The 12321-nt window shown below is 45.1% G+C and overlaps 1 protein-coding gene and 1 non-coding gene across 3 annotated transcripts in view; both read left to right on the forward strand.

Annotated features, from left to right (window-relative positions):
- Positions 1 to 275: 275 nt before the first annotated feature.
- Positions 276 to 12321, forward strand: part of BCR (BCR activator of RhoGEF and GTPase) — a 122642-nt gene continuing 110596 nt past the window's right edge. Inside the window, exons 1-3 of one of the 2 annotated variants that reach the window (XM_065417579.1) lie at positions 1182 to 1286; positions 1407 to 1758; positions 11321 to 11329. In XM_065417579.1, coding sequence (XP_065273651.1) covers positions 1569 to 1758; positions 11321 to 11329 — 199 coding nt within the window. In that variant the 5' untranslated portion in view covers positions 1182 to 1286; positions 1407 to 1568. Of the gene's footprint in view, positions 1792 to 11320; positions 11330 to 12321 lie in introns of both variants that reach the window. The other variant, XM_065417578.1, reaches the window with a different exon arrangement.
- Positions 6502 to 6628, forward strand: LOC135890655 (U6atac minor spliceosomal RNA). Its single transcript, XR_010562222.1, has one exon. It is a non-coding gene; the product is annotated as a U6atac minor spliceosomal RNA (small nuclear RNA).

The following is a 12321-nucleotide window of genomic DNA, read 5'->3' on the forward strand; positions in this document are numbered from 1 at the left end:
GCTGCGTTGGGAGCATTGTTGTCCTCGGGCATGCGGGGGGTGAAGTAGGGGGTGTGTGCGGGGTAGGGGGTGTCGGAAGCAGGAGAGCAGAGGGGACGTTCTCGGACACAGGACCAGCTGGCTTTACCTCCCTGTTTTCCTTCATGCGTGGACTGGGGGAAAGATCCATTCCGTGAGTTAACCCGTCTCTGGCCGTTCTGTAGCTCCATGTGAAATTCAGCTGGCGTATTCTCTCCACCTCCTGTTCCCCACCGTGATCTTTCCCCGGATGCAAAATGGTGGACCCAGTGGGGTTTGTGGAGGCTTGGAAAGCCCAGTTTGCAGACTCCGAGCCTCCCAAGATGGAGCTGAAATCTGTGGGAGATATCGAGCAGGAGCTGGAGATGTGCAAAGCCTCTATCCGGAGGCTGGAGATGGAGGTCAACAAGGAGAGGTTCCGTATGATTTACCTGCAGACTCTCTTGGCAAAGGAGAAGAAGAGCTACGACCGACAGAGGTGGGGTTTCAAGAGGATTTCCCAGTTGCCTGAAGGGGATGCAGAGCAGCAGAACCAAGACCCACATCATCACCAAACCACCGAGCAAGGGGATCCAGAAAAAAACAAACCCCACCACGGAGAGGAGAAGTTCAAGCCAAGGATACCTTCTCTGAGGAAGCTGTCCATCCAGAGCGATGGGTCGGATCTGTTGCCCTTGGAGAGCTCCCACCATGGGGAAGGGGAGCAAGACAGGTGTAAATACTACAGTGAAGAGAAACTGAAGAGAGTGGGGGAAGATACGGAGAATCGCTGTGATATGGATGGATCCCCTTCAAAACACAGGCCCTCTTCCACTCGCAGGCTGGTGGGCTCCACTGAGAAAGAGGGGTCCTTTGAGCCTCTCGCTAAGGACAAAGGGAATGCCACCAGTGTGGCAGCACTAAGGTCCAACTTTGAGAGGATTAAAAAGGTTAATTCACATTCTTCTAGTGATAGCAAGGATGCTGCTGAGAAGCCCTTCTATGTGAACATGGAGTACCACCATGAGAAGGGTTTAGTGAAGGTCAATGATAAAGATGTTTCTGATAAAATAAGCTCCCTTGGTAGCCAAGCCATGCAGATGGAACGCAAAAAATCCTTGCACTCCCTCCCTCCTAATGTGGTACCCAGCTTTAATGAGTTCCAGAGGCCGGCCTACCGGGGAAGGTCTTCTGAGAGCAGCTTTGGCTATGATGGAGAATATGAGGATGCTGAACTGAACCCCAGGTTTCTGAAAGACAACCTAATAAATGTTAATGGAGGCAATCGAGCACCTTGGCAACCAATGGATTTTCAGCCCTACCAAAGCATCTATGTGGGTGGGATGATGGGGGAAGGAGAAAGCAAAGGACCCGTACTGCGGAATCAGAGTGCCTCTGATCAGGAAAAGCATCTTACCTGGCCCAGGAGGTCTTATTCCCCAAGGAGTTTTGAGGACATTGGGGGAGGGTATACCCCAGATTGTAGCTCTAATGAGAACCTCACATCTAGTGAGGAAGATTTCTCTTCAGGGCAGTCTAGCCACGTTTCCCCCAGCCCCACCACTTACCGCATGTATCGGGAGAAAAGCCGTTCTCCATCCCAAAATTCTCAACAGTCCTTCGACAGCAGCAGCCCACCAACCCCCCAGTCTCAAAAGCGGCACAGGCAACAGCCAGTCATCGTGTCTGAAGCCACTATTGTGGGAGTACGGAAAACAGGACAGATCTGGCCAAATGATGGAGATATGCCATCTGGGAGAGGTCCTCAGGACAGCTGTTTCCATGGAGATGCAGGTGTGTACATCTTGTTTAAATAGGGGGTTGGTTAATTCACATGTTTGTGTCCACATGTGGGGAAGGAAGCGTTCTTTGGGTCGACCACACAAAGGGAGGCAACTGTCTAAAAAGAGAACCATGGCTATAAATCAAAGCTGCCCTGATCTGGGGATGGCCTCATGGGCTAAAACTCAAGCTTGGGGTACTTAGACTTCTTGGAACCAAAGATTTGGTTCCCAGGAAGGCTGACAGCTCTGCATCATTCTGGAGGTAATAAATTGGGGTCCATGCAATTTATTTTGTGTGTTTAAGACTTTATATAAACCAATGCCTTGAGTGAAACTCCTCTGACCCCTTTTTGTAAAGATAGAAGTTTGTCGTAGTGTCTTGGCTAAAATTTCCCTTCCTTCTACTGTTGTGCTGTATAGTGGTTGAACTGCACCCCATAGGTGGCTGCATGTCAGTGATGCTGTAACCTGGCATTGTTACCCCAGGGCTTTACCAATAGAAATGCTGCTCCCTCATTTCTGTTTTCCTGCCCATTGGTTATGGGGAACTCGAACATCATTCTGTCTGCTGTATCATCCTTTAATTATTACTGATCTAAGGGAATGATAATCCAGCCCTTCCCCTGTGTCTTAGAGTTTTTCAAAGTGAGTGAGGTTCATGGGATGTTAGGAAGCCCTAGATGATGCTTCATGGGAGATTGGTTAGTTTAGCTTTGGCAGACCCAAAACAGAAATGGATTGTTTTGAGAAAGGAGGGGCATGTTTGAACCCATTCCCACATTTGTGTATTCAGGGCTGTATCTGACTGAATTTGATGAAATAAGGAAACACGGTGACCATGTTCAGAGTTGGGTCTGGATGAGGAGAAATTAATAGTTAACTATATTGTTTGATTCAAAGGGGCATGCTGGATTTTATGTAGGCATTTGAACTCCTTGTCATTATGCATTGCAATAGCAGCTAGCCTCTTCCTTTGACTCATTTAGCCTTCCAGCGTTTACAGGAAAAGAAGTGAAGTGTTTTTCAGGAGTGAAGAAATCCCCGATAGGTTTAGCAGAGTCCAATCATTCTTTGAGTTTGTATGTAATCTTAATCTCTGTCTCTCTCTCTCTTTTTAAGTCAATATTTTAATAAGGGATTAACTCAGATGTCTGCAAACAGGATTGAATTCCTGTAGTAGTGGTGGATTCAAAGCTTTGAAGAGGTTCGTCCATCAAGGATGTTTTCATTGTCTCAAGTTGCTCTAGTTCTCAGAGTGAGTGATTTAAATGGAAGGAGATCTCCCTGCTGCTTGTTGGAGGCATGTATTTGGGTGAGCATTTGGCTGGAAGGTTTCACAGATATAGTTTCAACCCCCATGAAATTGGAGTTCCAGTGTTGTGTTAGTGAAAGGCTGTTCAGTATAAATGTCTATTTACTATAAATGAAAGCTACTTGAGAATTCCAAACCTTGGCACCCTGTCCTTGCAGCGACCCCTTCCTTATCAGATTATATATACATATGCGCTGTCTGTTGCATGACTTCTGTGCTCTTCCTTGGTCTTGTGTGTTCTTATGGGATGTAGATGAGAAGCAGAGGGAGGTTGGATCCAATGCTGGCTTAAACTGAGCTGCAGCCATCTGTCTCTGCTCTTTTTGTTTACTGATGCGCTTTAGATGACTGGGGAGCCTCCTAGCTGTTGCAATTTTGCAGAAAGGAACAATGGGGAGAAAACAACAAAGATGGATAAAGCTTGTTCTCCAAGGCAGATTCTGCCTGCTAGATTGGCCTTCTGGAAAGGCAGTGATCTGATTTTATTTTAAATACTGCTGGATAAGTGAAATACATTATGTGGGTATCTATGTTAACAAAAGAGCCTGCTGGCATCTGAGATCCCCAAACCAACTCCTAGTTTACAGCCCAATGAGTTGTTCCTGGTCATGACCAGGTATATTTTTATCTCCCTCCTTTCCTCAGCCTAGGGGATAACACAAGCAGCTTTGGTAGGAACCCAGCTCATATGGGTGTTTACGACTGTCTGAACCTGGTAGGTAGTGGCTACTTTCTACTCCGCTACCAAAAAAAAAAAAAGTTTCTATGTCCACAAGACAACTACATTTCTTGTTCACTGCTATTCATTTCCACTATCAGTCATTCTGCAGGCATGCTGAATGGGATTTTTCTTATGCTTAGGAAGGTGTATATTTGAGCCTAAGCAAACTGACAGAGTCCTGTCTTCATAAAATGAACACAAAACAAAGGTGTAAGAGGCATCATACGATAGTCCTTATCAGGCCATATACGGAACATCCTCCACTCTACATGCTATGAAAGTAGCTCTTTGCTTCAGCCAGCCTTCCCTGCATCTGTGTTTCAGCCACGCCACTACTAGTCCTGCCAGTCTTCCCTGAAGCTATGTTTGAACAGGACGTGCAGGTCTAGGTCACAGCAGGTTCTGTTCAGCCTTAATGGTATTTGGTGTCAAGTTGGACTTGTTCTACAGTATTTGGCTCCTTCATGCATCCAGATGTCATACATTTTCTGGCTTTACATTCTGTGGGTGAATCTTTTTTCAGGACTTTGGTTCATGCTAACAGTGGACTGAAGCAGGTATAGTACAGACATGTGCTATGCAAGCTTCCTCTGTGGGTCTGCCAGTGTATCCTCATGCTGGCCAGCAAACACCTGCTGTTTCAGTCCTAGGCCTCTTGAGCAGAGGCTGCCAGTCATGCCAAATCATGTGTGTGTTCTATGATGTGGATGGGGACTAGGGTGAGACCACTAAACTCTCTCACTTGGGAGTTAAGCCAAGTTTTAAACCTAGATTTCCAGAAATGAGAGGTGTCTAGAATTCTAATAGCAGACCCAGGTAGGTGGGTCTCCACTCCTTTCTGAATGGCTGTAGGGGGGTACTGCTCTGTGAGTGTGGGCATTTTAATAACTATTGGTAAAATTTCATAAACAACTTTCATCCAACATCTTGCATCCTAGGGTGAGTTATGCAACACTTATAATTATTTCATGTAATGCAAGTAGAGGGGGAAAAGTCTTAACATAGTTTAAAAGCTATCAAATTTATCACAATGATTTGTATGGAGAATGATGGCATATTTTCTAATGGATTTTATTTCTTTTTTTTCTATCTGCTGTTGCAAAATAACCCCATGGTGCTCCCTGCACCTAATCAAGGGGAAAAAGTAATGTAGGGACTTCTATGAAATGGAGAGGTCTTGTTGTGACCTTGGTCAGTTCAGTTTTTAAAATAGTCTCACTCTCTTTTAGCTACTGATCACACCAAAATTGTAGCTTGTGTTTATATTTCCAGCTCAGCAGGATGTGGAAGTCTGATGGGTGCTCGCTCAGTGCTCTGTGAATGAGATGACCTTGCTCTTCAGCATGAGGGCACAGAAACTCCACATCTAGAGGCTGGTTAGTAGGTAGCCTGGGTCCTAAGTGCAGTTTACGTTCTCCACAAAGACAGTATTTGTCTAGAAAGCTCTTTCCTGTGAACACCCTTGTGTTGGTGGAGACTTCTGTCCACCTGGGAGAGCTGAACAGCGCTCTCCTCAGAGTTCTGTCAGTGGCACCGCAGTAGGATAGCAGGAGCCAGTGTTGCTCAATATGAAGTGCACAGTTTGGGAATAGGATTTGTATGTCATTTTACTCCATTGGTAGTAAGTTTGTAGATCCCTGGTCAGCTCATTTGCAGGTTTTAATAATACTTATTTTTGTATCTCCGCTAGCACAGAAATGCAGAGTGCCTCTTCCTGGAGCATTGCATGTAATCAGGCTATGGATGGAGAAAAGTACTCTGAAATGGATCCATGCAAACAGAATGCTTGGCTCAAAACTCATATTAGGTCCCTTTGGAACAGAATACCTTTGTAAAGAGCCCGCCCAGTCAGGGACCTAGATTCTTCAGTTACAAATGCCTAGCTAGATAGTCAAGCATCTAAGTCCCTGGTTATTAGCAGTATTGGTTTAAAGGTCATTATAGACACCATTTCAGTATACAGCCGAGACAAAGTACAATATACAGGACAGCGGAGGGAGAGTGTTGTCTAGTGGTTACAACAGGGGATCAGGAGCTAAGTTTCCTAAATTATTTTCCTGACCGTATATCACTTGTCTTCTGCGTGATCTTAGGCAAGTCTCTTGCCCTTGTTATCCCTCAGTTTCCCTGCTAAATTGGGTGCACAGTCAACTTGTGGAACTCCTTGCCTGAGGAGGTTGTGAAGGCTAGGACTATAACAGGGTTTAAAAGAGAACTGGATAAATTCATGGAGGTTAAGTCAATTAATGGCTATTAGCCAGGATGGGTAAGAAATGGTGTCCCTAGCCTCTGTTTGTCAGAGGGTGGTGAGGGACAGCAGGAGAGAGATCACTTGATCATTACCTGTTAGGTTCACTCCCTCTGGGGCACCTGGCATTGGCCACTGTCGGTAGACAGGATACTGTGCTGGATGGACCTTTGGTCTGACCCAGTACGGCCGTTCTTATGTTCTTAATGATGCTTAGCCACCTCACATGGATTTTAGGATGCTGCGTTTGGAAAGTGCTTTGGGATCCCACAGCAATGTAAAAAGTGGCTGACAGTGAAGCAGATTCTGTGCCTTTGTCACTCACTGTTTAGAAACAGCATTCTTCTATGAGCAGCTAAAGTGGGATTTAATCTGCTGCACTTTCCTTCTACTCTTGGGAACCTCAAACCTAGGAAATTCCATAAAGTGCATCTCGCCCGCCTTCTCTCAAGGAGAGAAAGTTAGCACTCCCCTTGATAAGGATGGAAGAGGTCCTAGTGACCTTTACAACACGCATATGGTTAAGGCATTGCCACTTACTTTGTGGCATCTAACTCTAGCGCTTTTGGCTGCAGCTCCTGGCTGTTGGTCTGTCACTGGCTCGCTCAGTCAAGAATGAGGCTTAGATCTAGTCTCTGACATTTGTCTCTAGTTCATTTTGCTATTTTTTTAAGCCTTTCTCTGTTTTAACCCAGCCCCCACTTTAATCCTTTTCAGTACCAGGCAGCGGATTTTCTAGGTGCACTAAGGACAATACACTGTCTAAATGGCCCCCTCTGTGCTTCCCAGAGATTGTTTGTTCTTGACATTATCTAGCTGCTTATTATATTGCCCCCTCTTCCTAGAGTGAATGGAACGCCCTCTTCTTCCCCCACCAGCTCTGAGGAAAGAGCTGAAGCTCTTTGCTGATGGCCCTGCTAATGTGATTTTAGCATGACCTCTCCTCTTTCCTGTGCACCCTCTTTCTCCCGCAAGTGGATGCAGACCCTCAGTTGTGGCCCTGCACAGTATTCAGAACAGGGAGATGCAGATGGATCTTTTTTTCTCCAACTCGCTGTGGACTCTGGTTTGTTTTGTTTCCAGCTGGGCCTGGCTATACCCAAAGGACAAGCAGGCCGCAAACCAACCAGTATGGTAGTTGTGTCTGTTATGGGGATGCGGGTGTCACCATCCCCCTCCATGACAGCAGAGCACTTTCCTATGGTGTATGATGTAGAAGTAGGACCAGCTTCCCCATTGGTGGAGAAGAGAGATGACTAATAATAAACCTGGGGGAGGTGGGGTCGCTTGCCTGCCCTGCCTCTGCACTGAATAGCAATCGCCATTCACTGTGCACTTAGCCATGGCTCAGGCTAGTGCTGCCAGCATTTCCCTCTCGCCATTTGACTGAAGTAGAACATTTATTTAATGTTCAATGATGTGAATATGTAAAGTGATTGCTTTTCAGACTTAGCAGCTCCCTACAGAGAACACCTCACCATTCACAGAAATGCAGCCACTCGGGTATAGGTCATGGCAGCTATAGAACAATGCCAGCTAAACTACGCCCACGGACGTAAGGCAGGAAGCAACGATAATAAGAATTTGCCAACGTTGAGGGGTGGGGTGAGGTAATGTCTTTACTTTTGGAATGTGCTGTGCTTGTGGATGACATGCATCAGGGAGATGGATAGACTTGGGAGGGGGGGGGCAAAAGATGCCTTACTCAAGTGAAGTGACAGGAATTATTAAGGAGGCCCAAGTTGAAAGATGGCCAGGATGCTGACCAATGCTCTCAGTTCTTGCAAGAAGTGTTGTGGGGTCTTTAATTATTACTAATAGTCCAAGCTACAGTTTTGAACCTCAGCTGAAAGATAGGCCAGCAAAGAAGCCTTTGTGAGCTTGAGACCTGGTAACATGCTTCTGACTTCAGATTCGAGCACTGTGGTGCACTGCAAGCCTAACAGAGTCCTGTCCCTTTTCCCAACCCACTGGGGATAATCAGTCACAATGCCCAAAGCAAAAGGGGCCAGTACTTTGCCTTCAAGGAATTTTGGAGGTCAGTCCATAAAGGTTAATGAGGTGAGACTTGGCCATCTGAGAAGTAATGCTCTGTTTCAATTACTATAGGAAAACCTATCAGGTTGTGGAGCAGAAGCGCAGCTTTCCTGAATCCACCTTTCCCCCAGAGAAACCAAGACCAGGGCAGCAGGTTGTTTGACTTTCTCCTTTTAGTTTGCTCCACCCACCCGATAAGCATGAAAGAACAGTAAGGACCTGATTCTGCTCTTACTGTGGTGAAAATTCATTGACTTCAGTGGAGTTACTTCTGTTTCTTGCTGGTACACATGAGAAAAGAAACAGGTTCTTAGTACTATATTGTGATTCAGCCACTGTACCACAGACATTGTCAGAGAGAGAGAGGGAGTTTGACTGCACATGATATCTAAACTCCTGAGTGTCTTGGTTGGGTGTGTGCAGTGTATGAAGGAAGTCCTCCCAAAGCAACAATCAAATTCTTGAGGTACAAAGCAGTTTTTAGCCAGTGCACCAATTGTAAGGTATATTATTTTTCTGCCCTGATTTTTAAATTACACATGATGAGGGCTGGGACTGTAAATTGTAAATAAATCCTTGAACATCAAAGCCTCTGTTAATGCTGAGGCAGGATTTTATAATCCGTAACATCCTAAAATTTGTTTTGAATTACAGTGTGTGTATTTTAAGCACTAAAACTGTCATCTGTACAGAGCTGATGCAGGGTGCTCCAGTCACAGTATTTGGATGTGGTTTGCATATCTGTTCTAGTTACTAAAATAATAGTTTCTCTCCCCTTACCCCCCTCCCCTTTCAAACTTATACAACTCAAACTCTCTATTTAACTAGGGGTAGGCAACCTATGGCACGTGTGCCGAAGGCGGCACGCGAGCTGATTTTCAGTGGCACTCACACTGCCCGGGTCCTGACCACCGGTCCAGGGGGCTCCATTTTAATTTAATTTTTAAATGAAGCTTCTTAAACAATTTAAAAACCTTATTTACTTTACATACAACAATAGTTTAGTTATATATTATAGACTTATAGAACGAGACCTTCTAAAAACGTTAAAATGTATTACCGGCACGCAAAACCTTACATTAGAGTGAATAAATGAAGACTCGGCACACCACTTCTGAAAGGTTGCTGACCCCTGAACTAGGCTATGGAACAAGATCAGAATCTCCTTTATCTGAGAGGAAACCCAGTCTAAATGTGGCAGCTGGGGTTGGATTGCCTCATGGTCGTATGGTTACACGGCAGATGTGACTCCGTGGTGGCCATACTATCTGAATAAGCTTTATCAGTGTTGCACATTCACTTTTATATCCGCTAATATTTTTGAACGGTACATGTTGGTTATCACAGTCTCTGATGGGTATCTCTGTATTTGCTACCAGCATATCTACCATGGCATACAAAAAAACTGCTATTCTAGTGGCCACATTTTACATTTTTATTTGCATCCTAATCCCTACTGCATCTTTTAAAGAAAGAAACCTCTTCTAGTGCTATACCAAAATCAACAGTGTTTCTCTGCATGTCACTCCAGATTGTAGTGTGGCAAGGACCCAAGGTGCTTATAGATTGGACTGTGCCTGTAGGAAAGTAGCAGCTGTAACCTACAGCACTGTGTGGATCAAATATTTTTTTATCCTGTAATTCCGAACCTATGGGATAGTGGATTGCAGAAGTATCTTAATAATGAACAGCCCTTGTGTTTGGACTCTATAAACTTAGTGCATTTCTATCTCTGTGTGTGGTGTCTGGGAACACAAGAACTGCACAGGCTTGGGTCCTTATGCCTGTTGTTGACCCCCAAACGACTTAATACAGTAGAACAGGATTCTAAACCTCCTCACCTAGCACTGAAATGCAGCTATATCTGAGATGGGTTGTGACAGCAATTATAATGGCACCAGTAATTTGCTGCACAGCATTTTTAGGACAAGGAGGATACTATGAGTTTCGCTGGGTGAGAATCAGCTGGGTGAGAATGCCCTGTGTGAGCCTGCAGCGAAAGAGGGCTGTTGTTGTTAGAACATGGTCTTAACATTTCAAAATCCAGTCCCCAAATCATTTTCAAGTATGGACAGTGACAGCCACACGCTCTGTGAAAATGGGCCAGGAGCATCACCGTGTAATCTGTTCTGAAGAAAATACACTTAAGTTCCTTGAGCACTGGGCTTCAAACATGCACCTGAGACAGTGAAAACTGGGTATGACTGGTCTGTTGTTTGCGCAATATGCATTTCCAATAACGTGGAGCGAACTGTCTCTGCTATGGTTTGGACTCAAGTGGGCAGGAACTACATATTATTTGGTGCCATCACCCAGGAAGGTAATAATGACCCATCAGCATGGCTGGTCTCAGCTTCCTATGCGCTAACTGAGACTAGATTATGATGCTCTGCATAAGTCAAGAGAAGGGTTTGTGAGTGTGTTACCTTCCCACTGCCTCTTGGTTCAGAGCCACATTACATCCATCTTCCACCAATCTGGTATTTCTGTTTTGGTCCTGCAAATTATTCACAGTAGACAATGCTGAAATATGAACATATATAGTTCAAAAAATAACATGCTAAGGAAATTAATGCTAAGATAATTAATTATCTGAGGCTTCCTATGCTATTTTTTGGTGCCCTCCATTTTGTGTGTGTGTGTGTGTGTGTGTGTGTCTCTCTCTCTCTCTCTCTCTCTCTCAAACACACACATACATATTGTGTATCTCATTTAGATCCTGATTTGGTGCCCTCCATTTTGTGTCACACGCACGCACACACATTGTGTATCTCATTTAGATCTTAATTTAGGTTGTGAGCTTTGGCTTGGGAGTTCCCTGCCCACATTCTCATGTCTTTTGTGACCACTTTCTTCATGTTTCCCTAGGATCATCCCTGGACCTCCGTTTAACAGGGAGGGGGAGTCAACATTTTCACACTCCTCATGTTACAGCAGAATGCCTTGGAGTCGTGCAGTGTCATGTTATTGTCCTTGTTTCAGGGAAGCTTGGTATTTGGATGAATTTTCTGCTGGTTGCACTAGTTACTTGCATGGATTTGTGGGTTAGTCAGTAAGAGAACATCCTATTGTTAATCATCCTAGCAGCTCTCCCGTCTGAGCCTAACTGTGGCTGCTAGCAAGTCTGATGCTTAAACTTGGTAGTGATTAAAAGATGTTTTATGGAGGGGTTGTGCAGTCTGTGTGACTTCAGGATGACTGCTGTCACGGGAAGTGGGGAGACCAGGGGTGTGGGGCAACACATTTGAAGTTTGTTGCTTTTATGGCTGTTAAGAGCTGATGAGTAAAATCTCTGAGTTGCAAGGAAGAAAAATCTGTTTACAACTGAAGCTGTAGTTGGATGGAAATATATTCTTCAGCCCTGGGATATACGTGTTGCTCAGGAACAGAGAAATCTCACTAGAGAGATCAAAGCAAAGTTATCCCAAAAGGATTTCTAACAGTGGGGTGAATTACTTTTCTTTTCTTTTGTGCAAGGGCATGGCGAGGCATGGGGCAGGAAGGAGATGATTTCTGCTAGTCAGGGGGGTTGCAGAAAAAAAAATTCTATTAACATTGTGGCTCAAAAAATATACTGGTCACGTAACCTAGTAATGAAACCTGGTATTAAAGCATCGTGAGGGGGGAGGGAATACTTAGCGGGGTCTAGGGTACTGCCTCAGTGGGAAGCCCAGGGCTCCCTCCTAATTGGGTACAGAAGGAGGGGTGCATGCAACTTTGCCATTCTGGGTGCTGGGGTGGAGACACTCTCTCTCTCTGATCTCCCATTTCGCTCCCCCCCTACCTGCTCCACTACACCCATGCATGAGGGATCTCAATGGAACTTCCTTTAACCATGTAAGAAGGAAAGTGTTCTTCATTGTCTATGCTGCATACTCTGCTGTGCACAGGGCAAAGCACTGATAATGCTGCAGTGCTCTGCTCTTCCTCATACAAGTGTATCTAGAGGATCTGAGAGCTCTGCTTCCTGCTTTGCCTTTGAATTTCAGGGAGATTGCTGAGCTGCCAGGCTGGCTGCACTCCCTGCTTTGACTTGCCAGGGGTGAGCGGGAAAGTGGAATTTTAAGCTCATCTTTACCTAACATGGAGCTCTTCTTAATTTAACACTTGGATGGCAGCTGGGCTCTGCTCCTTGCACATCTAGGAACTCTGCTGCTTCATGACTTTGGATTATGGCACGTCCCAGAGCAGTGTCTTGCACTCTTCCCTCCTTCCCAAAGGG

The sequence above is a fragment of the Emys orbicularis genome, chromosome 16, assembly GCF_028017835.1.
Source record: "Emys orbicularis isolate rEmyOrb1 chromosome 16, rEmyOrb1.hap1, whole genome shotgun sequence".
Classification (NCBI taxonomy): Eukaryota; Metazoa; Chordata; order Testudines; family Emydidae; genus Emys; species Emys orbicularis.